General features: G+C 30.4%; 1 protein-coding gene across 7 annotated transcripts in view; it reads left to right on the forward strand.

Annotated features, from left to right (window-relative positions):
* eya (eya transcriptional coactivator and phosphatase 2) overlaps positions 1-26,651 on the forward strand; it is a 37,215-nt gene extending 10,564 nt beyond the window's left edge. For 2 of the 7 annotated variants that reach the window (XM_085194634.1, XM_085194629.1), the window contains exons 2-15: positions 5,727-6,060; positions 12,562-12,599; positions 17,104-17,444; positions 17,534-17,648; positions 18,466-18,570; positions 18,704-18,848; positions 19,276-19,429; positions 20,307-20,406; positions 21,008-21,179; positions 21,390-21,479; positions 21,622-21,833; positions 22,450-22,572; positions 22,963-23,084; positions 23,319-26,651. In XM_085194634.1, the coding sequence (XP_085050760.1) occupies positions 5,989-6,060; positions 12,562-12,599; positions 17,104-17,444; positions 17,534-17,648; positions 18,466-18,570; positions 18,704-18,848; positions 19,276-19,429; positions 20,307-20,406; positions 21,008-21,179; positions 21,390-21,479; positions 21,622-21,833; positions 22,450-22,572; positions 22,963-23,084; positions 23,319-23,500 (1,971 nt within the window). In that variant the 5' untranslated portion in view covers positions 5,727-5,988 and the 3' untranslated portion in view covers positions 23,501-26,651. The remainder of the gene's footprint in view (positions 1-5,726; positions 6,061-12,561; positions 12,600-17,103; positions 17,445-17,533; positions 17,649-18,465; positions 18,571-18,703; positions 18,849-19,275; positions 19,430-20,306; positions 20,407-21,007; positions 21,180-21,389; positions 21,480-21,621; positions 21,834-22,449; positions 22,573-22,962; positions 23,085-23,318) is intronic. The other 5 variants (XM_085194635.1, XM_085194630.1, XM_085194636.1 and 2 more) reach the window with 3 other exon arrangements.
* The last annotated feature ends 88 nt before the right edge of the window (positions 26,652-26,739 follow it).

A 26,739-nucleotide genomic window follows, 5' to 3' on the forward strand; every position in this document is an offset into this window, starting at 1 on the left:
ATAGAGTATTTTTTTTAGGTATTACTGTAGCGAGCAAATTGATGAGGAGGCAAAGTCCCCTTGTGATATTTTAGTACAATTTCGCTATTAATAAAAATGCAGATACTAAATAGACTGAGGAACCTAATGTATAGACATACCGTTATCCACTTCCCACTTAATTTTCAAGACGTTACATGCGGAAATCAACACCTAGCTTTATCTACCAGTGCGAGGAAATGAATATATCGAACCTGTAACCATCATGTTTTGGCATTTCTTGAAGAGATACCTATTTAAATAAAGTTGACATATCAATCCCATAGCAACAAGCAGCCATATAACTGACGCTAATACGGTTTATCCAGTATATAAATCATTGTAGAAGCGTTTTATCCTGAATACCTTTTATACAAATGTAATAATGCACTTACTAAAATAGTAAAGGTTAATTAATGAAATAAAAATGGTATAAAAACATATCAATTAAACATATTTAGTTTATTGTAAGAAAATTTAGTTAGATATATATTCGTTTAAGATAATGGTGGTGGTAACCTTCTGTATACTAATTTAATAATAATTATGTTAAAAAGGAATATTGTTAATGAAATTAAAAAGAATCTTTGGTATTTATAGTTTTATTTCGTATTAAGTAAGAGATTAACTTCATTAAGTACAATGAGTATATGTGAAACATCATGTAATTCTGTTCAATCGTTTTTGAGTAATGATCATACAAACACACATGCTTTTACATATTTTATAGCATAGACAACTATCGTATTACTAAAATTAACTGCTGAAACTACCATCAAAATAAATATTAACTGTCAAAAAAAGATAACATCAAAGCAAAATAGATTCTACTCAAATGAAAATAAAGTACACATCCATAGATCCTAGTGTTTCAATTGTTCGAAATTCAATTTAGTTCGGCGGGCGGAAGGGGCGTGGCCTCCGCTGGGCGGGACGCGGGAAGGAGATAGGACGTTACGGATGTTCCAAATTCAAATTTCGCAGCTGGCCATTGTGTACTTGCTCGTATAATACGGGTTTAACCGTATAACTCTATCATAAATAGATTGGGACAAGCCATTGTTAAGAGAAATTTTTTTTTGGTTAACGCTTAAATATATGTGAAAAAATTAAAAAAAATGTGCTTTTTTTACAAAATTGTGTTAGGTATATAGTATGCCGATAATTTATAAAAAAATTGTTGTCTAAAAGGTCTCATGTTTTTATATTTTCTATAATGTTAAAGTCACTGTACCTACTGGTAACAAACCTATAGTAGTAGGCTATAAAATATTTAAGTACCATAGTTACAACTTTATATCTTTTTATTTTAATATCATTCGTTTCTAATATTTTTTGCTATTAAATATATTTCTTAAATGATTTCTACGTAACTTATATACATAACTTCTAATAATATCTGATACGACATATTAATAGCTTTATAATTTTGTCGTAACATATTGTTTGCCCTCTTCAAGGTTAAAATGTCATCGGAAGTAAAAATAACGGCAATGCATAAAAATATAAAACGCTGATGTGCGGAATTTGCACAAACAAACTTAACCTACATTACGTAATCAATAAGCAAATTAAGTTTTTAATTTACAATGTAGTGTATATTAAAAACTTAATCAGAACGTCATTACGAAAATATCAATAAAATGTAACTATATTTACCTTTGCAAAATACTATTGCAATTTTCATATTTTTGACATAGGAGTAGGGAAAGGGGAGAGGGCTTTCCCTTTGCTCACTCCAGAAATTTTAGAAACAAAAGTTTGCTATATAAAATAAAAAAAACCTTTGCAAGAACGTATCTGTTCAAACATAAAGACCAGGTCCACCCCAGAAAACATATCTACATAATACATAACATTCTACATAACATTCAAAAGGCAACGATCACATCTCACCGTTGACATTAAAAATTATACAAAAAAAACAGAGTAAATACGGAAATAATACAATAATAATTCAATTATTAAAATTATTATTGCCATTAAAATCCTTTAATCAACTTCGTCTGTAAAATAAATAATTACACATAAATAATTTCTTATTAACTTAAAAAGTATAAAACCTTCTCCTCCTTTTGCCTGCACATTAACAAAATCCGATTACGAGTAATTTGGCGAGCCATCGGATTAAAATCAATTAATTTATGCGTAACGTCGATGCTATCTCGCAATCTTTGTACCGTTTTGTCGACGCCGTGCCGCGTTTAGTGCACATTTTATGCTAATACTCAATACGAATATATTTAAAATTTTACCTTACAAAGCTAAAGGACTCTTTGTATATTTACTCGTATAACAATACGTTTTGTTTTATAGGTATTTATTGCCGTTATAATTTGTATTTATGTATATTAAAAACAACCTGGAAAATCTGGAAATCGTGAGTTAAGTAGATATTTTTCTTTAAAAAAAGAGAAGAAAGTACAGTAATGCTAACAATAATATGTAGCATTCCATGAGTTCACCGTGCTTGTGCCGGGACCATCACGTTGCAGGGTGAGCTCAGAGCAGTGCATAGGACTTACAACCCAAGTGTATGTAGGTTTAAAGTGCCCCTTTATATACGCACTAACATCATCTCCACTGGCCAAGGTCCTGTGTCTACCTAATGAAATTCGAAAATCTTTTTTTAAAGCAGGCAGAGAGAACCTGGAAACCTGAATCCCTGCGCCACGACGGCCTCCAAATATAATTCAGAAGTAATAGGAATTTGGATTTATTTTATGCTTTTAGATAATATTTATATTTATACAAAATGCTTACTTACTCATTTTCATGAAGAATTTTTATTACCATAAAAGCTAATCTAATTTAGACTTTATCTACTTAATAATCTTTATCGATTAACGATAATTAGGTAAATCTTAATGATGTTTAAGTGCCTATTAATTAAATATTCATATCCATATAGGGTTATATAAATATTAATAATATTTACCTAAGTATGTTCAGTTTATAATCTAATTATTTTACCCCAGAGTTACTTTTAATATCACTTAAACACTTAATGGACCTGTAATCTCTACATTTACAAGTTGTAATATGCAAAAATTTTAATCTTTGATAGTATCATATTTCGTCCTGAATAAATTATATTATAAAGAACAATAGAAATAAGTAGATAGTAGAAAAGAAACAATTGTTCTCAATACATATATTTTATTTAACCGATAGTTCGTCTACAATACCAACACGATGCAAACGAGCCTCAACGATCACAAGCAATCGATTTTAATTCGATCGTAAACACTATCACATTATCGATACTCGGAGCCACAGTGACGTACTGGCCATCTGCTTTTTTATTTTAAATTTAAATCGAACCAGTTTGTAACTTGGATATATAATAAAATAAAAAAATGATTTGAAATACAAAAGTGATTTGTAAATATAATTTGTTTGCGTTAAACAAATGTTAATCGTGTTGATCGTAGTTTGTGTCCGATGAATATTCAATTAATAATACCTTTCAAAAGGTTCTTTACCTTATGACTTTTTAAAAAAAATATTTTTATATCTATGTCGAAAGTATAAACTCATTTTGTCTAACATTTTTATGTAAGCATGGTGAAGAAGTAAAGCGTGAAATTGGGCGCTGTCACCCAACATGCAATTTTACAGCATAAAAAAAATAATAACACATTTATTCACAATTCATTTAATTTAAAACTTAAAATTATAAGCGCAAGCCTATATAAATAATTTAAAATATAATTTCTGTTTTATCTGTTTAGTCTACAAAAAAAAAAAAATACCAACAAACATTACCGTCATTTTGTGAAATAATATTAATAAAAAACATTTTTTATGATCATATCTAGGGAGATACGCATAAAATAGTTTTATATGGTCAATAATCATAACGTCATACACCCGCGGAATGCCAGTTAGGTTCCTTTATATATTGCCTAGATGTGTAGACTAATATCATAAGCGACAAGTCTTAAGCTTTTAGTTATTTAAGAGTTTATTAGTCAGTGTAGAATTTTATAAGGTACCCTGGACAGGTAAGACAAGAGTTAGATTTTCTTTTATTTTAAAAGTTTTGATGCTTAATCTGCTATATGCGGAGGCTACAAAAAGGTGTCGTTATATTGATAATACTGTTATAGAAAGAATATGTATAGAATATAGATATTTAAACTATGTAAAATTAATTTTACCGTGAGATAGAATTCGAGATTTTTGTAGATATATAGGTATAACATAATTACATAATAAATATTTCATAATTTTATAGAAGTAATAAAACTAGTAATAAAACATATTCACTTCAATAATTATCTATTAATAAATCGTGTTCAAAGCAGTTTGAAGAGGTAACGCATTAAACTCTCTTGTTTTAGACGTGACAGCGTCGCCCCCCGTCGTGAGGGGTCAGGTGTTCTAATATGGCGGCCATAGAGTGACGAATATTCTATATTTAAACGGATAGTACACTTAATGTGTTTAAATTAATTATTTATTGTATATATTAATTGGAAATATTTATATTATAATTAATTAAAATATCATCATCTGAGTGTTTCGTGACTCGTGACTCGTGACAAAAGTATTAAGAATTAAATAACAAAATTTTATATCATCGAAAATAAATGGATATAATTAGTTTATCAATTAAATATACTTACAGACTTATAATTATAATATAATTATTAATAGGTTTATTAAATATTATAAAACTTTTTGTTATATATAAACTTAATGCGGTCTCTACGTACCTACTAGGAAGAATATAGAAGAATTTAAGATAAGCTTTAAATTAATAATTCTCTTATAAAAGGTTAAATTTAATATCTACGTACATTTTTTGTACCGTCATGGTCACACATCGCATCACGCGGTGAAGAACGCTACCGTAACCCCCCGCCAGGAGAGGCCTCACCTGTAAACCATACAATATATATTTTACAACAAGGTAGCTAGATCAAACATAAACGTCATATTTTATTCGTATTCTTTCCATTTTTTATATTTAATGAGGAATTAATTTCAAAAGTCTTGTATCTGTTTGGGATTTTTAAATTAAATACCAGAAGCTTTTATGGGATTTTTCCTCGTTATAGATTCCAGAATGTGAAGAAATATTTTAGGGTGGCGTCTAATGCCTACCTTAAGAAGTAGTGGCTAAAATTTTATTAAGTATTCAAATTGAAGTTTTTAATAAATAAATAAACATAAACAGGTGTGATAACTATCTTACATGTAAATGAAACAAATTCTTTTATGTATATCCTTTAAAAAAAATCAAATCTAAAAACTAGCTTTAAGAACTGCAGTAAAAATTATCGCTTCTTAATTCGTACTCTACTTTAGAAATAACACATTCTCACACTTAGAGTCATAGTTAAAATTTTGCGGTTAGCACTTTTAAACCTTATAATTAATAATTTCCTTTAACAGAAGCTGCTAGACCTTAAAAAATGCAATAAAAAACATTCCTGATTACGTCAAATCCGATTTGACAACTTGATGAACACGTTCCATCGACATTCGACATTCGAATTTGAAAACCTTGTGGGTGGTCCGAGCGTGTAAATTTTTTTCCTATATTTTTTTCTTTTGTTTTTATTTTTTCTTTGATGTAGGGCGATTACTAACAGCCTTTCAACTAGCCACCAGCGTAGCGTAATGATCGATTCTTTTAGCGTGAAATTCCTAACGCAGGATGATATTATTATTCGCTCATTTTAATTGGTTGTCATCAGAAGTAGCTGAACCAAAAAAAATATTGGCGTCTAAATAATAAAACACCATTACCATACCATTCTTAAATATTATAAAAGTAATAACTAATTTTCTAACAAAATTCCCAAATATAAAACAATTTAAAAGTGATGGATGACAAACTTAATAAAACAATTACACGCAACATTAAAAAGTAAACAATATGTCGAAGAAACTTTCCCGCCCGAGAACTGTCAAAATGACCACAACCAAATAGTGAGTGAAATGATCCGTTGAAGCATCATGGTGACACTGATGCCGTGTGGGTACCTCGGCGGTGCTTCCCCGCGCTGCAACTTGGACCACGAGCCTAAGGTCAGCAAAGAAACAGTTTTAAGAGCACAACTCAAGTTTTGTACATAATTAAGTTATATTTTTTTTATTTTTACGCACACTTGCACTACCGCTTTACTTAGCGCTGCACGTTTTTTTTTGCATGTTTGATTCTTTCCGCATGATATTAAAATATATTTGAAAATAGATAAGATACATCTATTTGTATATAGAAATATTTTTAAACTGATTGAAGACATATTTTAAAGGTACCCCGAATTTATCCTGTACAGAGAACATAAGCTCGAACAAACTGTTTATGTTTTCCAGGTTGAATGGCGTCAGATCTCACGTTACCCATTCATACCCGTACGTTAATCTTAAGAGCCCATTAAAAAGTCGTAATACATCGATGTGGTGTCATTCGTACCTACGGGACAGTGCGTCGTTAGCCACCCGATACCTGACTATCATAACCGTGTAGGGTTAGTTTTCAGACAGACGACACTTATGTAGTTTTGGAATGCAGGATAAATATGGCGACCTAATTATTGTTTAAGTATAATAACTATTAAATGATTGAAGATAAAATATTAGATATTAATTTCAATTCCAAGATGTAGCAGAAGGGATTAAATGTTTAGCTTTAATAATAATCCATATCGTTTTTCCCAACATACGGCTGAATAGTGATTTCCAATGACCGGTAAACAATGTACGATTTAAAAAAACAAAGTCAAGGTATCGATACACAAAGCCACCCAAAGATAACACCAATAAAAACAAATTTGTACAAGTTGATTGCTTACACGAGGCGATTTATCGAGCGAGATGTCTCTCTTGATAGTACTCCTTAAATTGTAACTTATTCGATCCAGTTCCAAAATGTCGTATAAAAATATACCTGTATTTTAATATAAGTCTTAAATTTTAAAGAGGAAGGTGTGTTTTTCTTTATAAAAACTCACAATGCGATTCGAGGTTACGAATAGAATCAAGTAAAGCGAGAGCGATAAGTTCGAAATGAACCGCCTTGTGCTTCATGACGCCCTGGTACTTTCCGTAATAATTTTGTGCTAAAATGACACATGTCAAAATTGATACGTACCTATTCTGTAATAGTGACGTCTGTACTTTGTTTATTGTAAAATTATATGAATTTACTACAATAAAAAATGCTTTCGATTTTTTTAGTGCTATAAAGATACTAAAGCAAATACTAGCAAATAGTTTACGGCTTGCGTAATCATTTTTTAATTTGTTATTTATAAGTGGATTTTTTTTATTTTAACTAGACAAAACAAAGAAAATTTAACCAATTAAGTAATTTAATTTATAGTTAGTTACCTAACATATACGCTTAACCAACATAAAAAAACACTAAAGTCAAATATAAAAAATAATGGTACCAACATTCCGAACAACAAAAACAAAGAAAGGTACCTACTAGAAGCGTGCCACTAAAATAAATCACTATTAAAATTGACATTTCACACGATTCCTAAAAAAATATATATCGAATTAATATAACACCAACATCTTTCGTATTATCAGCCATAAATATGGTTGACGATAAATTTGAAAATTTATTCGTGGTGCCGGGAGCGCGCCGGGGCGAGATGAGGACCAAATCGTAAATAAAATGAGATAAAACAATAAACGAATTACGTATAAATAAATAAGAGTTTTGTTTAACTTGTTTAGATTATAGGCTGCTCCGAGATTAATTGAATTTAATATTTCATTTCACATGCCACGAAAGGTGACATGCTTTATGTAAGTGCCTTTCGCACAAAGTATCTTGTAAATATCAATCTCGTGTTTTATTTTATGGCTGATATATTAGGGTTTACCAGGGAATGCTGTTACAAATTACTTCTCAAAATAAAGTTCTTAGTTTTATTTTTAATACATTGTTGATATTTTAAAACTTTGCGTATAATATATTAAAATAACTATTTGTTCATAAATAAAATATTATTTTTATATTAATTTTAAGCATTATGCAAATTTAAAAATAGTAAAAACTCTAATTAATTAATATTAAGAATTGTCGCTATAAGAATGTTTTTAAAAGTTAAGCTATATAACCTATTATTTACCATTAAAAAAAAAACAAAAAATAATGCACAGACTAAAAATTAAATCGCATATTAATAGTTATAATTTCCACAAAAGATGAATCACGGCATGGCGATGGGCAAAAGTATCCAAAAACGACGAACAGCCTGTGTAACAAATGACGGGGCGCGTTGTCGCCGCGTAAAACGTATAAATTAGGGGCTATCGCGCGATCGGCCTCACACCTCGCGTTATGCGCCCGTGATTTACGTTCACAGCTCACACGACACGGGGTTACGTGGTTACAGATTGTTTGTTCATCTATCACAAAAAAGGCTTAAGCTATAGCTCCCAAATAGAGATGATTTTAATAATATACTTTAGATATATCCATGACAATTTTAATAATAACAATGGAAAAATTGTTTTTAGCTGCTAGCCGTCGATGATGTTTAAAATAATAGAATCCTTTACTCTACTATAGAATACTCTATGCCTTTCACTCAAATGTGGAAGATACGTCAGGATATAATATAATTAATTATGGCAACATCTTTGACGACATTGTGTCTATTAAAAGGAAATGACAACAAACTAGTTATTGATTTTATAATATAACATTGAAAATTTATTGACAGCCAATTGAGTACGTAATATATTTGACGTCATAACAAGAATATAATTAATTGCGTCGACAGAATAAGCTCCAATATTGTAAGACTATTAAGAAATTGTTATATTCAATCATTTCATCTCCTCTGACTGTCTTGAGCGTAAGTCAAGACAGTCAGAGGCTAAGAAATCTATTTAGATTTCGTACGTAGTAGAAGCGAACTTCTTCACCTTTTATAGAGTTTAGAGTTTTCAACTTATATCACTATCTCCATATTATGCTAATTGTTAGATAAGTTGTGAAAATAATTGCCATATTTATTAATTACCCTTTAGATAAAAAATAATTGCATAGGATATTTGTAAAATTGCATCAAAGCTGCTTAGTGTTAAAAAGTCCGTAAGCTTTAATTAAAGATAACATAAATGAAAGTAACAACATATAGACTCATCGATATAATTTATACATTAATTAATACAGATTATAAATTATTTACATAAACATAAGCAGTTCATTTTATTTTTTAAAATTATAAAAAATACTTTTATTTAAAACGAAGTTTTAGTCGACGAAAGTGACAATATCACCTCACTCACTCAGCCTTCTTTTTTTGGAAGGGCAATAAAAAAAATAATACTAAATAGTTAACAAAGTGTACACAAGTACCAGGCGCACATAAAAATGAAGGAACGTGAAAATATTCGAACGATTCACGAAATTGATATGATGCGATTTGATAAATTAAACCTTGTTCAGTTAGTTTTAAAGTTTATAATTTATTAATTTACTTTTCAAAAGGTCACTTAAACAGCCTAACAATTTGTATAGATTAAAAATTACTACCGGCCGCTCGCGGTTTCACCCGCGTGTACTATGTTATTATTAATTTCTGTCTCCATGACTACGTCCTAGTGACGTCTATGCAAAATTTGAGACTCCTAGCATTTGTAGTAACGAAGTTTCATACAAACATTCGACCCCAAAAACCACCCCTTAGAAATCGAATATTGCAAATTCCCGTCTTAGCGAGCACCTACGTCCTATAAGTAACTCCTATGCAAAATTTGAGATTCCTAGCACTTGTAGTTTCTGAGATTTCGTGATGAGTGAGTGACCTTTCGATTTTATATATATAGATAGATAAGGTAGATAAAAAAATATTCGATAAACTTAAAAAAACTTAAAAACGTTGTTGAAATTTCATGGACATCTTTTCCATATTTCGTTTGTTTCACAGATTAGGCTATTTGAAATATTATATAATCTTTCCCACTTACCGTTGAATTCAGATTTCTGCAATGGCAGAACCCAATGCGCCTTGCCTCATTACCAGAGCGAGGAAAAGAAAGTACTAAATATTTAATTGTCTCGAGTTGGAGTCGAACCCATAACAATTGCACGCTTGTTCGCCTGCGCCACGTTATCTCAAATATTGTATACATATATTTTATTTTTTGTAGGAAATATTAAGTTTTTGTGAACTCGTCGTATAAATACTCAAAGTGATGCTTTTTTGTCCAAATATATGTAGGTACGGTGTACCTACAGAAACACGAAAAGGACATTCTTAAGGTATAAAATTCATCGATTCGGACGGAATAAATTGTTGTGCACATTCATACTCTATAAAAGCTGTTTACTCTATAAAAGAAATGTCGTTTTTGAAAAAATAAAAACATTTATTTAATTTATCATATATTTTAAGACCATATATTATGTATATTGACTTCGCGATTTGGCAAGAAAGTAGGTTAGGGAGTGTAGGGTAATACTAAAAGAATATTTAACGAACGAATTAGAATTTTGGGAACGAAGGAAAACGGGATTTTTATTTTATGTCTTAACATCGCGAACAATGCGAGTGACGACTAGTAATATGTAGATAATACGGCTTACATTATATATCACTAATCGTTGAAACCTTACTTATTATAATAAATTATCATATATCTTACAACCTATAATCTAAAAACATAAATAAGTACGTTTTTATAGATAAAAAAAAAGTTGGAAAATATTCTTAGACCACATCGACTCTACCAACTAATTTATACGTATATATCAAATGAGACACGGTGGCGCCCTCTCGGCTGTTAAATAAATTCGGCTTGATTTTATTAATGCTGTTACCCCAATCTTGATCTGAGGGGACATTTAGAACTTTTATTATTTATAACTTAAGATTTATCTTAAATCTTATGTAGAAAATTTGGGTTTGTTAAGCACTATCGTGTTAACTTGTTGGATATTAATTTTGTATGGACGTAGGCTTTATGAATTTTATTTTATCTGTACTAATTGTTGTATATCATAGATTTAATGTGGTAATTTGGTTTGTATAATTTATTTTCTTTTGTAAGTAAGATTCGTTTTAAGGTTTAAAATAAATATACCTAGTTAAAATCTAGTTGTCAATGTCAATATTTCTTATTTAGTTGCTAAAATAATTTTCAAAAACCTTTTAACGTTTAATTTTTATAAGGTACTCATGCAATCATTTTATTTTACAAATTTTAGATTTTATTTTCTTTTGAGGATATTTTTTAATTGTTGTCATCTCTGACTACAAGTACCTACGTAACTATTAGGTCCATACTTTCAAGCATAACGTCAAAACATCGATTACAATGTGTGTTTCTTAGAAGAGCACCTTCGCTGCTCTACATTTGAACGTATTATTGAAAACCATTGATATTTCTTGCACTTACTATACTACCTAAAATAGAGGTTGGCTATTGAAACTTTATATTGAAAAGTTAAGGGGGGAAGTTTTCGGTAAACGTCTTGTTAAAAATGTAATCCTAACATTCAGTATCATTTGATTCAAAATTGCAATTTTTACATTCAAATAATTGAAATGACAAACTACGGACCTAAATAAAGTAAAAAAAGTTAACTTTGCACCTTTTCTCATAATATATGAACACAACCTCGCGCTTTGTCTTGCTGAAGAAGGTAATTAATAATATATTTTTATCCCGGGTGTGATAGAACCCACAACTATGGGATTTACAGTAAGGTGCTCTGCCACTGCGCCACGATGGCCTTTATTAATTATTAGCTGACTCTCTTATATTTAACCTTCAACTATGGACGTCATTTTTCTATAACACTACTATGGAGGTGGGGTATGTGAGGCCCCAGTATTTATTACTTATAGAAGAGGAGTATTTTATGTCTTAGTTTACATGAATAGGCTAAAATTAAACAAAATCAATATGGATAAAATAACTTTTTATGAAACTACGTATCACAACGATTTCAGGCTTTGGCCACATAGGAGGACTCATAATATTAATTAAAAGTTAAATAACTTTACCACGAGCGATAAAATTAAAAAAAAAGCAATAGAGACATTCTTTACTTTGTTTTAATACTTGTAATAATAAAATTTTATCTCCTAAAAACTATTTTTGTTTAGTAATATTTAATTAGCAACCATCCGCATAATATGTAGTAATATGTGTAGCACAGCTTTTTCCATAATTTCACTTTGTTGCATGTATAAAGAATTATATAGCACTAAAGATAGTTTAGATAAACAGATAATAGTTACAAATTGAAGAATATGGAGAAGTTTATTTTTATTATTTTTACATTTATGCTTAGGTAATATATAAATTAAAATTTAATTAAGGTTTTTTTTTTGTTTCACGCATATGTAACGGGGTAGGTAGAGAGAACTTAGGAACCTGTTGAGTTGTGTGTTGTGTGTTGAGTGCCGGAATCCGACGCCGCACGTTGCCACAGTGAGGAAATGATGGGAGTTGAACCCACAACCAGTGGAGCTTATATTCGTAAAACTCCCTGTGACACGACTGGCCTCTAATGAAGTTTCCATAATTAAAAATGCTCTCGTATTGTTACAGGCAAAAAGATCCAGACCCGACACGGGCACTGATGTACGGTAAGTCAATTTGCTTTTGTTATTAACATTATATATATGGAATTCTGTAGGTAATGTTGCTGAAAAAAAATAAACGTACCTATTGTTTTTACAACTCTAGCTCATCTTATTTACATAATAATATTTCATACATTTCTTTTATGAATTTGTAGCTTTCTATCTATTTATATTCAATTTTAAAATATTATTTGTACCTTATCGATGTGCAGTTCAAGTTAGAATACTATGCAGGTACCTATATTCCTACATAAATATAAAAGCTAAAATTTAAATATGTGTATTTGTAATGTTAGCAATATTGATTGTCAACTGTAGGGTCTGTACTCTGTAAGTAGGTACTTGTCGTTTCGCGCTTTGTTTTATAGCTGCATTCAATTTTAATATGCTTTTGAGACATATGTATATTTTAAAAACATTCTAATATTGCGTTTATTTCTACAAAAAGTATATGTAGGTAATCAAATTAGATTTATCTTCTGAATAATACGGATATTTCTCTGATTTAGACGTAGAAAAGTATAATATTGTTAGTTGTTTTTTTACAGTTAAAATAAAACTATACTAAGTAAAGAATTCAAGTACTTATAAATATTTTACTTATATATAAAGAAATAGTCCTTCCACCGTATTTGTTTTGAAGCGTCGCACTCCAGTTGATGTCATGCCGGGCTACACAATGTAAAGGGTCCTTAATCTCGTGTAATCCCTATATTGTTGATACACAATTGCCGTGAAAAGAGCTACTTAGTGAATACCAAATGAAATTCTCCCTTTAGAATTTCACAAATTATCACGCCTCGATCAAAGGAAGTGATTCGAATGCACAATAGGTTTAGTGTTACAATGTGTCGATTTTGAATTTCGATTTTAAAGATTGGATTTTATGAAGTAAAAGATAAATATATTTAGTTTTTAAATTCTGCGAAATTTTATCGATGTGTTGTGGTACATGGTACATTTATTTTCAGCTTCATGCATATACTAGAGTAGACAGAGGGAGCTTGGTGTTAAGGCACTCCATTTCCCATTTTCCACCGAATTCTCGGGTTTGTTTGTTAAGGGGCGTAGCTCAACGCCGTACATTTTCCTCGCTGGTAAATAATAATTCACTCCCCTGAGTGGGAATCGAACTCATAACAACGGTTAGTCTCACGCTTGTACCACTGAGCCACAACGACATATACAATTTATTTATTTAAATATATAAATAAAGAACAATTATTTTTATATTGTGTATTTACACTATGACTTAATAGACTCTTCCTAATTATAACAACATTTTGCTACGAAAGAAAGATTTTTTAAATTTTTTTCATGTTAAAAGATAAAAAAGAAAACCATTTTTGGTGTTTAACAAGCAGCATTCCAATTTAGATGACACATTTGCCGGGTTAATTAGTGGTTAACACGACGTTCCACAACTTTTTAGGGAATGGAAAGGTATCTATTTAAAACGGCAATAAGTTTTGTGTATAATAATAAATCATTTTTTACGCAATTCCGTTCCGTTACACGTTATGATTTTTTTAGGTTTTGACAGACAGGATTTAAGATATCGTATGACGGACGCGATGCGAGATGTTCATCTCAGTTTATTCTTGTTGCTCTTGATCTATGAATATTGTTGATGTTACTATGCTGACAATGTTATATTATAAGAGATACACTCTGTATCATTTTCATAATGTTCTACATTTTTTTTAATATATTAGGTACAGTATATTGTCATAAAATATAGGTTAACACGTGTACGTGACAAAGTCAAATCTTTCATTTGTCATAATAATATTAATGGTTATGATGATTGTATACACTATAAACATATGTAATTTTTATTAAGGCCTCTAAAAAAATTAGCAATTAATAGAATTTCAAAGCACCCGAGCTTGACACGTGGACGCCAAATGGCGGTTACTAGAGGGTCTACTAATGTTTAGGGTTCAGCGAATTCAAATGGAAATAATTAAATACGAAATAATGTAATATTAAAATAGTAATATGATTATTATTAAATTTTTTACCCAATCAAGGACGTAAATATTAATAACGTGTTTTGAAAGTTTGGATATCCATTCAAATATAAAACGAAAGAAATTCTAGTATATTTATGGCTAGGTCTCCTCAACGTGCTGGTGCATTGTACGTTTAACATATAATTAATGAATATAAATATATCTCCAAACAATACAAAGGGTTCTATCAAACTAAAATATATTTATATAGATATTTTTTTATATAGATATTTTAAAAAATCTAACTTTGCAATCCTTTATTTTACAGTTAAAAACAATTAATTATTGAACCAGCCATCAAATCTGTTATAATATATCGTACTAGATTCTATGACATATTAAGTATACTTAAAACCTACATACAGAACCCATACGCTAAGTTTAATGAGAACAACAAACTTATTATTTTTTCTTAAAGCTCGGAGTGTGCCGACCATTGTGCCCTTGTCAAAGGGCAGGGTATATATTGTTTTCTTTTCGAGAGCTTGTATGGGATTAATAGAAATAATACTTAGCCGCACAATGAAATAAGGAGTGTCAAGCGCAACGTACAAATCATTATATATTTATTATATGAGAAATCTTAATGTAGCTTTTTTATATGAAAGTGTATGTGGGTTATATATTTACATGTATACCCATATATGTAGGTAGCTCTAAAGTCAGCTTGGTAAAATTGGCATGACAGATTTAAGCTTATAAGTTCTAACCTAGCCCGTTATGTATCAAAATGAGTGAAAAATAGAGAACGAAATGATATAATTTTAGATTTGCTAAATTGACTACCTTTTACAATATTATAAATCTAACAAAAACCGAATTTCGATGTAAATTACTAAATAATATGGATTTAGAAAGCATTTAAATGTATGTAACTATAGAACAAATTATTTTAAAGATCACAACAATTTGCCGGACAGAACATAAAATTTAAAATGTGACAAGTAAACTGTCAAACCATATGGATTGTCATTCTTTGCTCTAGGACGAGAAACTATTAAAAGCGTTTGAAGTCTTTTGTTAGATAATTTTAAAACGGTTTTACGACGACTACTGCAAGTAAAAAAGTCAGTGAAAAAGAGCCGAAACATTAAAAAAGCTTTCAATTAAAAAGATAGTGATAATACTTGCCAACGTTAACAGCGATTCCACTCTTTTGATATACGATAGTGTTGTTTGGGAGCAACTCTTGAAGTGGCGGCAAAAAGCAAAGTGACACTTGTAAAAGGCGCGAACTAATATAAACAGGGGTTCTTTTTTCTAGACAAAGACCATGGTGTTCGACTTCTCGGCCAACTTATGAATATAGTTAATACTTATTATAATATTTATAATTCGTTTCCTCTTGAAATTAAATATGTATTATGCATGTGCATATATGAAATTAAACGGAAACTAAGTTTTATAATCCCGCGGCCACTTTAACGTCTAATTAGTCAAATAAAACATAAATATCTATTAATTATAGTAACTATTTAAATCGGAGATCAATATGTTAGCAGCAGTAAAACAGTTGGCATAAATAAAAAAAAATATCACAGCATGCTATTAGTATATATTTGCATTGATTATATTAATTTGATTACGTAAATTATTATACGTAATAAGGTGTGGCTATATATTCATAATTATAGATATATTTTATGATAATATTAAAATTATTTTTAAATATGATTGCAAAATACGTGTTCCCATTGTAATTTGCATGTCATAAAACAGTCATATCGAATTATTTAAAAAATTATGTAGTGTCACGTGGCCATTTTGTACGTAGACTAATTATTGTCAGTCACCCATGACGTCATACTCCAGTTGTCGTGTACGACAAAAAGCTTATTAAATGGCGCGAGCGCGTTCACAGGCGTTGATAACGAGCTAAATTAATCGAAACACATGTAAACAGTTTGTTTGATAAATCCACTAACCACGTTATATGAGATATGAGGGGTCTGGCGGAGAGGCATCTGCTATTTGATTTTGGTGATTACTTTTTATGGTTTATAATTTAAAACAAATAGTCCGTGATTTAATGTCGGCATTCGTATCTTAATTGGTATCATATATAACATTAAAATCTCATACCACATTAGATATCTATTAGATTTTTAAAAGAGAGACATTTGTACTGTGCCAGCGTTGCGTACATCTTAAATAACTTTTTACAGTCGGTTTAAAAAATGTTTGTTTACCATCTCAACTTCCGAAATTAAGACATTTGGGATAAGTGATTGTTTAAGTAAAGACGAGCTTTTGTAAACAGAGCGGTACCGTTTAATAGGTTTTTTTATATCGATCGTTCGAAACGGAGGAACGCGAACGTGTGTAATTACTTTACCGATACGTCTATTTTACGGCCTAACTTTTGTTTTACCTGAAGCTTTATGAACATTTAATTTTATTGATTAGATCTTGGATGACATCCAAATGACGCGAATACAAATCCCGCAAACAATAAATAAGAGCAATAAGAAATATAATTTATTTTTTTACAGGTTATCAGGCGAAGTCAACACAAGCCCTTGCGAATCAGAATCAACATCTGACTCACCGCCTTCCTTACTGCAGGATGGTACGTTACCAGCTCTACTAGTATCTGGAGCTACTACACTATTCCAAAACACAGCTTCACCAGCTACCAACGCCTTAAGCTTGACATCTGTAGATAGCTTAGGTTTAGCTGGTAATTCAGAAGTGGAAAACTGTAGCTTGGCGAACGGATGCACCACGAGCTCGTCGCTAGCCGGATTGGCTCTACCTTTAACGTCGTCTGGCGGGTTGTGTTCCACGACGTCGTCGTCGGCGGTCGCTTGGTTGATGAATGAGGATAGTACGGGTAAGTTATATTATTTTTTGTAGCAGGTATTAATATATTGATTAATAATTAAACTTTATTTAAATTTTACACAATATTTTACAAATTAGGTGGTGGTGTCAAGAGCGAAGTGCGCAGCCCGGGGCTGTGCGAAGCAGACGTGGCGTTGTACGGGGAGTCACTGCCATACGACCAGTCCACGCTGCCTTACCAGTATTATAATAGGTTTGATATATTTTATTATCTATGTGCAGTACGGTCGAGGAGTCGTGAGCCGTAGATGGTTTCACACATTTGATTGCAGGATTTTTCTTACTTTTGATTATTTTCTTCCCGAAAGCTTAACATGTCATGGGATCACAATAAACAAACTCTAAGAACTGACATACATGCATAGTAATCATTTTATGTTAAAAAAAATTTGAAATATATATTTTTCAAATATATATTTGTCTTGATATTAGTAGTTGTTTTGATAACTACTTAGTAAAACTGTTCGGTGATCCAATATATATCTACTTATTTGGGTTGATGAACCTTTGAGGTTTTATCGGAAGCCACAAAAGGAACAAACGTAAAATTAATGAGATTAATGTTATATTGTTAATAAAATAAAAAGGAAATATTTAATAGCTACTTTTACTTTCATTCTAAATCGCTAATGTTAGTACCTATTAATAAATGGGCACGTTTAATGAAGCAACTACTTTAACAATGGGTATGTGGGCCCTATGTCGGTAAATCATATAATCATAGGTATACTACAGTCGAAGAGTCGTGGCCACCCTGAAATTAACTGATGCCTGTGTGAATTCAATTTTGGGATTTTTCTTACATTTGGTTATTTTCCACCCGAGTGAACAATGCACAAAAGTTCCGAAAGCCTGACTTCAAGATGGCCACGATTCGTTGACCGTGCTGTACCTAAATAAGCTTTGGTACACACTAACTGAGCACAGTGACAGTAGAAAACGGTGTGACCTAAGTATAATTATTTCCTGCTAAGATAAAATAAATAGTAAAGAAAATGTTTTTGACACAGTATGCAGCAATATGGCGGCGGCGGCACAGCGTCGTCGTACGTCGGCTCGACGTTGTACAACCAGCCGTACGCGGCTTACCCGCCACCGCACAACACTAATAATAGGTGAAAATTTAATTTTATTTATATATTTTTATTTCTGTATTTCATAGATAATGTTGTAATTTTTAACACTTATATTTAGTTTATAAATGGGTATAGTTATGAAACATTCCTATATTAATTTTTAAACTTTTAGGTCGTCATGCAAAGCGACGCCGACGTATCTAAGTTACGGCGTCGGTAGTGTGGGTTCGGTGCCTAGTAACTTTACAGCGCAACCTTCACCATACTATCCCTCTTATAATGGAGGGTTGACACAGTCGTTTACAAATACACAGCAGGTAATTACAATTTGCTATTCTATTAATATTTAAATAATCAGTTAATTTTAAGCTATCTTTAAGTAGTAAATGGCGCACAAATAGCACAGTTAATGAGTGTACACGCAATAGCTATGATTTTTATCCGTACTTAGTATTTAAAGTAAAAGTTAAAGGGATGATAGTATTTAAAGTTATGCCATTTTTTAATTTATGCTTGTAACAAAGTACGACAATTGTTTTTTATATGATGCGTCTTTTATATCCTATTACATGCGTGTCGTATACACGAAACTAAAAAAATATACTCTCTAAAAATAGCCTTAGTAACGCCATCTATTAAACATATACGCTGTTTAGTATTCACTATAAGATAACGAAATAAAAAAACAAGCATCGTCTCATAAATCAGAAGAAAGTATATCTAATCATTGATTTATTTTCACAGGACTATAGCACCTACGCAACAGGCTACGCAGACCACAGCGTGGCTCAATATGGGGGTTATTATGCGACGCCTAGCTATTCCCCCTATGTGAGTTCGCCAAGTAGCAGTGGTAGTGCTGGCCATACCTCTTATCACCTTGGAGGTGCTTTGTCGGGTAAGTAGTTTTATTTTGGTATTTATTTAACGTTTTTATAGCATAAGAAGTGTAATAAAAGGTTCATTTCGTAGTAGGCTGAATGCTTACATTTGTGTCAGACGAAGAAATCACGGTGGCTTATTTTATCTTATATCATTTGAATTTATTTCATCTTATATTATTTAAAATTAAATATTAATACCTATTACATATTTGACGAAGAATGCAGAAGAATATACATAAGATATGTTATCTGTACACATAACATTAACTGCGATTATTTTTAATCTGGCTACCAATCATTTTACTAAAAGTTTAACCAGCGGTTTCAGAAAATAAAATTAAACTTTATTTTGTAGTCCATAAAGGCTACTTTGAAATATCGTTTTTATTTGTAATCGAGATATTTGACAGCCGCTTTATATTGAATTTGACAGACTCAAGATTTGTTTTCGTGTGTTGTTGTTTATGTTTTAAATTTCTTTAAATCTTTTAAATATGTTGAAATAGTTAATAACATTATCCAATTAGTTTCTTTTGTTTATAAAATAATTCATTCCTTTATTTATTTTTATACCAATCTCAATAATCTCATAAAATTATGGTAAAGGAAAACGAAAATATTCCTAATAAACGCAGAAAATTACAAAATAGTGATGCATTAGTTGATTACGATGATAATTCAGATTATTGGCCGGATTCAGATAGCAATGATGGTAAACATTAATGATTCTTTATATAACCTTAAAATATTATAAAAGTTAATTTCAAACTTTCTAAACTAAGTGGAATGCTATATTAAATATTTCTAGAATTTTCATAATTTCATGGAGCTATGATTAAAGAAGGAAAATATACTTAAAATTATAAAAAAAAATTTACATTACTGTTTCAGAATCTCCTTCATCCATGTTGCCAACATTAAATGATACTCCGCTATCCCCAATAAAGAATGAAGTACATGCTGCAAGTCGAAGATGTCGGGAGAACTCTGGGTAATTGTTTTATTTAAAATAGAATTAAGAAGAAGATGATTCAATACTATTTTATGTTAAGAAATGGTGTATATCACACTTTTTCTTATTACATATTCAAAAATATGTGTATTGATTTTTATTCATTTAAAACATACAATAACTATAACTAAAATTTAAGTGATGCTTAAACAATTTGCTTATGCAAATCTATCATATATATATAATATTGTTTGATCTAAATCTATACTGTGATAAATAATATTTACTATATACATTAGTTTGTATATAATATGGTTGAAGACTTGTGGCCGCCGTGTCATGTGGTAGATGGCTTCTTATTTATGATTATTTTCATTGTATAAACTACTATTGTGTAAACATTGTGCCAAAGCCTAGTTTCAAGGTGGCCACAACTTCCTTTACCATATTGACAGTTACAAAAATATCTTAAGTCTAAAATCAGAATAACATTAAGATCAATTTCGATACAAGAGTGTTGACCAAAGAGTGTTGAGAGCTTAGACCAAAAAGTGTAACTTCCTAATTAATAGATACACACTTTCCACAGTAAATAGATTTGAATATAAAAAGTAAATTTTTTAAATATCTCTATTTCCAGGGAAAGCACAGCAAGCAGATCACGAGGTCGCGGCCGTCGTAACACTTCATCGTCGCCCGCACAGCATGTCCCCGAACCTACTACAGAAAGAGTATTCATATGGGATTTAGATGAAACTATCATTATATTCCATACTTTACTCACTGGTACATATGCACCTAAGTACAATAAGGTAATGCATTTTTTGCTATATTTTCTACTTTATTTATTATTTTTAACAAAATGTTACCAGAGCTGAGAACTGAAAATATTAAATATTTTGTTCCCCCTGAGTGGGATACCCATAACCGTCACATCGCATGCTTGTGCCCACCACCACAATTGCATCATTTATATAAAAAAATATACAACATTTTATTTATTTATTTTATTTCTATTTCAGGATACTCAACAGATAATGCAATTAGGTTTCAGGATGGAAGAAATGATATTTAGCTTAGCAGACACACATTTCTTCTTTAATGATGTGGAGGTAAGAATTTTATGCTGAAATTACATATTAATATATTTTTTTTATTCCCAACATAGCAATGTAGGGAAAGGGAACCTGGGAACCTAGTATTAAGACACTGCTCTTAATGGGAGTAAGAGGACAATATTTACATTTCTTCCAGGACTGCGACCAAGAACACATAGATGCAGTAGCGGCAGATGACAATGGTCAAGATTTGTCCGCCTACAACTTTGCTTCCGATGGTTTCCATGCCAGCGCTGCCCCCAATACTGGGCTGTGTGCGCCAGGAGTACGTGGTGGAGTGGACTGGATGAGGAAACTGGCCTTCAGATACAGGAAGATCAAGGACACTTATAATAATTATAGGAATAGGTCAGCCCTTGTGTGTAATTATATACTGGGTTATGTGCGCCAGGAGTATGTAGTGGAGTAACGGCACTGAAAGATCAAGGATAAAATTTATATTAATTATAGGAATAGGTAGATGTTTTAATTTGTTTTAGCTTCACAATGTATCCCGCGTGTGGAAGGGTAGGCAGAGGGAACTTAGTGTTAAAACTCACTGTTCTTTACGTGTCGCCGAATATTCGAGACATCGCGTATTAAGTGGCGTAACTAAATGCTACGCTTTGTCCTAAGACACCTTTTATTTTTATCATTATTGGAGTGAAGAAAAACGTTATTTTTTAATTCAATCCCACCCAAGAGTCGGAATGAAGGTAATAAGACAGTGTGTGGGAATGTGGAGCGTTGAGTTCCGCGGCTCAGTACACAAGATTTCGAAAATTGGACAGAAAGTGGAGAATGGAATGTAACATTAGGTTTCCTCTACCTACTCTTATATATTAAAAAAAACACAGGATTTAAATTTTTGGTTGGAATCTTTCTGATAAAAATATACATTTTTACTTATGTCAACTATTCAAATAACGTATGTATGGGAGCATACATACATAGTTCTAATATAAAGATATTTTTTTGTTTTCAGTGTCGGTGGTTTACTTGGCCCGGCGAAAAGAGAACAATGGTTGCAACTGAGAGCAGAAATTGAACAAGCGACAGACAACTGGCTGACATTGGCTTGTAAATGCCTTAATATGATTAATTCTAGGTATAAACGTCTATATGTTTTACTTTTTAATATGTTGTGTACTAGTTAAATAGTTAATCTCAAACATAATATGTTAATAGTGTCACTGCTTTAATTTTTGTGGTTATAGAGTTTATTTATTTCTCAAAACAGAGATTTTTAATAGCCGATGCAATATTTTTTGACGCTATAAATAAAGTAGGATGAAGTAGTGATATATTAGGACGGAAGGTATTTTAAAAATTTAAATTTAGCTAGTAGATACAGTAATTTTTAAATGAAAATATTTATTTTGCTATATAATATTTTATTTTTTAAAATTGTATTGTTTGCAAATAAATAATAATAGGTTGTAAAAAACTATAACCTACTTAGTAATATATATTTACATTGTGTTCTAATATGTTGCAGGGAAAATTGTGTAAACGTACTAGTGACGACAACACAGCTGGTTCCGGCGCTGGCTAAAGTACTGTTATTTGGTCTCGGTGGCGTATTTCCTATTGAAAATATATATTCTGCCACAAAAACAGGTAATTTATATCAAAATATCTCTTTATTCATTTGGTGTCATTAAATTATACGTAAACGATAAATATTTTTTAAATATGATTTAAAAAATAATAATGAACTTAGCGGGACTCGAATCCGCTTCTCTTGGATTCCCCTAATTCAACATCGAACCTACAACCACCACCAATTATTACACAATCTCACCTAAAAAAACATTCTGTTTAATTATTAAATGATATATACTATTTTTACAGGAAAAGAAACGTGTTTCGAAAAGATAAAGCAACGTTTTGGAGAACGATGCACTTACGTGGTAATAGGTGACGGGCAAGACGAAGAAGCGGCTGCCAAAGCGAAGAATTACCCATTTTGGAGGATATCAGGCCATTCAGACATAGCAGCGTTATACAACGCTTTGGACATGGGCTTCTTATGATTTGCTGTCCTGCTACTTGTCCTGAAAAATAAAAGAATAATAATACTAAAATATAATACGAAAACATCGGCAGAAAGTGGGGAATGGAGTGTCTTAACACTAGGTTCCCTCTGCCTAGGCTGCTGTGTGCGGGAAACAGCGTGAAGCTGAATTTAATACTAAAATATTAATTTAATTAAACTTTCCTTAAGTCTTTTCTGAATTGAACTTCTATGACTTGATGTGACCCTGGTACTTCTGTTACGTATTACATGGTCAATGAAGCAATTTTTTTTGTTAGTCACTGAAAGTCTGTCGAACTTGCTTCTGTTTGCTGATGTCCTGGTACACATCTTGAAGATAAAAGAAATTTAAATATTTTACTGGGTTGAAGAACTACTATGATTTATGTGCCCCTAGTACTTGTCTTGAAGATAAGATTTTTTTTATTATTACTTTAAGACTTTACTGAGTTAATAAAGGACTTCTATGCTTTGATGTGACCCTAGTACTTCTGTTACATATTACACGGTCAATGCAACAATTTCATTCTTGTGAAGGTCCCGTCTAGGACTTCCTTGTATTTTACTGGCGTCCCGGTTATAAAAATATATCTATCTTCTTTTATACTACTGCCAGCCAATGTAAATCAAGAACTCTTAACGCGTAACGATTACCTTCAGATTACATTGAAAATTGTCAATCAAAACTATTATGGAGGTCGGTCGGCACAAGATTTCTTATTGTGTACTGTTGTCCTAGTATTTTGTTAAAAAAATATATTACATACATAATGTTTATATATTAAAAAACAAAACAAATTTCACTATTTATATATACATAGACAAATTAACTTCTATCGTTGGATATATTCCTGGTACTTTTGTTGTATTCTATTGAAACTTTTAACCTACATTTTCTTTGGAGGTCATGCGTATACAACATACATACGTCAGTAAGTAACTGTTATCAAAAATCACTTAAATTTGTATAATTTAAATAGAACTCCTAAACTGTTATGTTATCTTGGTACATTTGGTACAATTGTTACATTGCCAAATTTGTTACTTTACACATAAATAAACTACATTCGCCTTCTAGTTTCCTAGTAACTTACTTACGTACGTATTAACAGTACAATGAAACAAATATTTTTTTGTAAAATGCTAAATAAGTTATAAATAATTCTTTCTTTGATATTTTGTATAGAACATTGTGCTTCTGACTGTACCTCTCATTAAAGTGCAAATTTATTACGTCCGCTTTGATTTTGCAAAATATAATCAAAAAATTTACTCTTAGAACGTTCTGATGTCCTGGTACATTTGTCAAAATTCAAAAAACGCTTTTAATTTTCCAAAAAAAGTGAAAGTAATGTATAATTTAATTTTTGTTCATTCTCATATAAGAAAGTCTGTTGTTGCGTATATATGGTTTTTTTTTAATATAATAAGCGGCCTAAATGTTTTACTATACGTGACATTATATAGTAATTTAATTTATATACAACGACTAAAAAAAAAACTTTAGATTCAGAAACTAAAATAAACTATTATTAATTTATATTTACTATGGAAGATGGAAGACTGCGAGATTTTATTATAATCACGTGACTCGTCTGTTTTAGTTGTACAAGTATAAAATTCATATCAATAAAGGCTTAGGCGTAAAGTCTCTCTTAAGTACATTTATTCATAGGTTCAAGTTTTCAATATTTTTTTCAGTAACTTAAAATATTTTAGTTTTAAAGCTCAAAGTCAGCTCAAAACTTGCGACGAAAACTACTAGGAATCTTTTGTAAATATTCAAATGTAGAATAAATTAGTTTATCTAATTCCATTCCTACTACGTAAGTTTTTATATTCTATACAACTGTACAGATAATTAATATTTTTTAGTGAAAAAGTTTTTAGAAAAATGTTTTATTAGTAATAACTTTTTGGGCATTTTTTTAACTTTCATACACCGTTACAGTGTTTTAGTGAAATTGATTAAATCAATTTTTCGTATATATTTTTTAATTTAGTATAATTAATTCATAGCAAAACGCATTTGAGATTCAGATTTTTAAGTGGCCTCGAACAAATATTATACAAGAATACTATACTCTATACAATTACAAACGTAATTTCAAATTTGAAACTGATTACTACACTAAAATAAAAGTAAATAATGAGTTTGCATTTCCTTAACCAGTTTAGCTATTTCTATATTGTCATTTATCTTTAAAATAATATTTTTGTTTAAATTGCACAATTATTTAAAATGTGTTTTAGTGTATAACGACAGGAGCAACAGAATATTATGAATATTACTTTGAATTATAAATTAATGGATCTGCAAATTATTATTTTTTTTTCATATCAAATATTGATTATTATTATAATAGTTCTTTATTATTGAATTTTTGAATAATTTTTAACATTGTTTTTTTTGTAAAATTTGATTTGTTAAGATTCAATAATTCTAATTGCTCCTAAATTGTCTGCATACTATTTATTTATTGTCTGTCCAAAACTATACTAGTTTTATTAACTTTTTTATATTTATTTACATTTACTGCCAAATAGCTGACAATATACTGCAATATTTTTAGACAAACTTATTTTACGCTAAAATATAGGGACATAGTGCTTTTTATAATTGTATTCACACTTCAGTTACAAAATGGTTTTATGTTAAAGGTAGTGCTTTAAGTCAAAAAAATCTGTCGTAATGTAAAGTAATGTGTGAGAGAGTGTAATATTATAAAATAGAAAGTTATGTTTTTTTTTAGGAATCGATTACGATTTATCACTGAATCGATATTTCAAATTAAATATCTCGATGATTAAAATAAAAAAAACTTTAAATATAGTGATGCTTAATACTAACAATATTATGTTTTCTCATATATTATTATTATATATATATACAACAGATAGTTTTTAGATTTGGTATTGTCAAATTTTTTATTGCTGTTTTTTCATGTACACTAGTAGACACGTCTTGAAGACACAGTTTTATGGAAACTAGCAATATTTTATATATTAAATTAATGATTGGATTGTGTAAATACAGGCTAAATTTAGATGTAAAAGAAATATTATAGCTTATATGCTAGTGATATGAAATTTGATTCGAAAGTTTCGATTATTCGAGATGTAAATAAAAATATATTATTTGATGATTATTTTTGACTTTTATTATTTTACCTTGAATTTTAAATATATTTATGATTTTTTTAAGACAATTTATTTGAAAGTAAAATAATAAAAATA

This window comes from Heliconius melpomene, chromosome 12, assembly GCF_056956725.1.
Source record: "Heliconius melpomene rosina isolate 202511_hmr_F chromosome 12, ASM5695672v1, whole genome shotgun sequence".
Classification (NCBI taxonomy): domain Eukaryota; kingdom Metazoa; phylum Arthropoda; class Insecta; order Lepidoptera; family Nymphalidae; genus Heliconius; species Heliconius melpomene.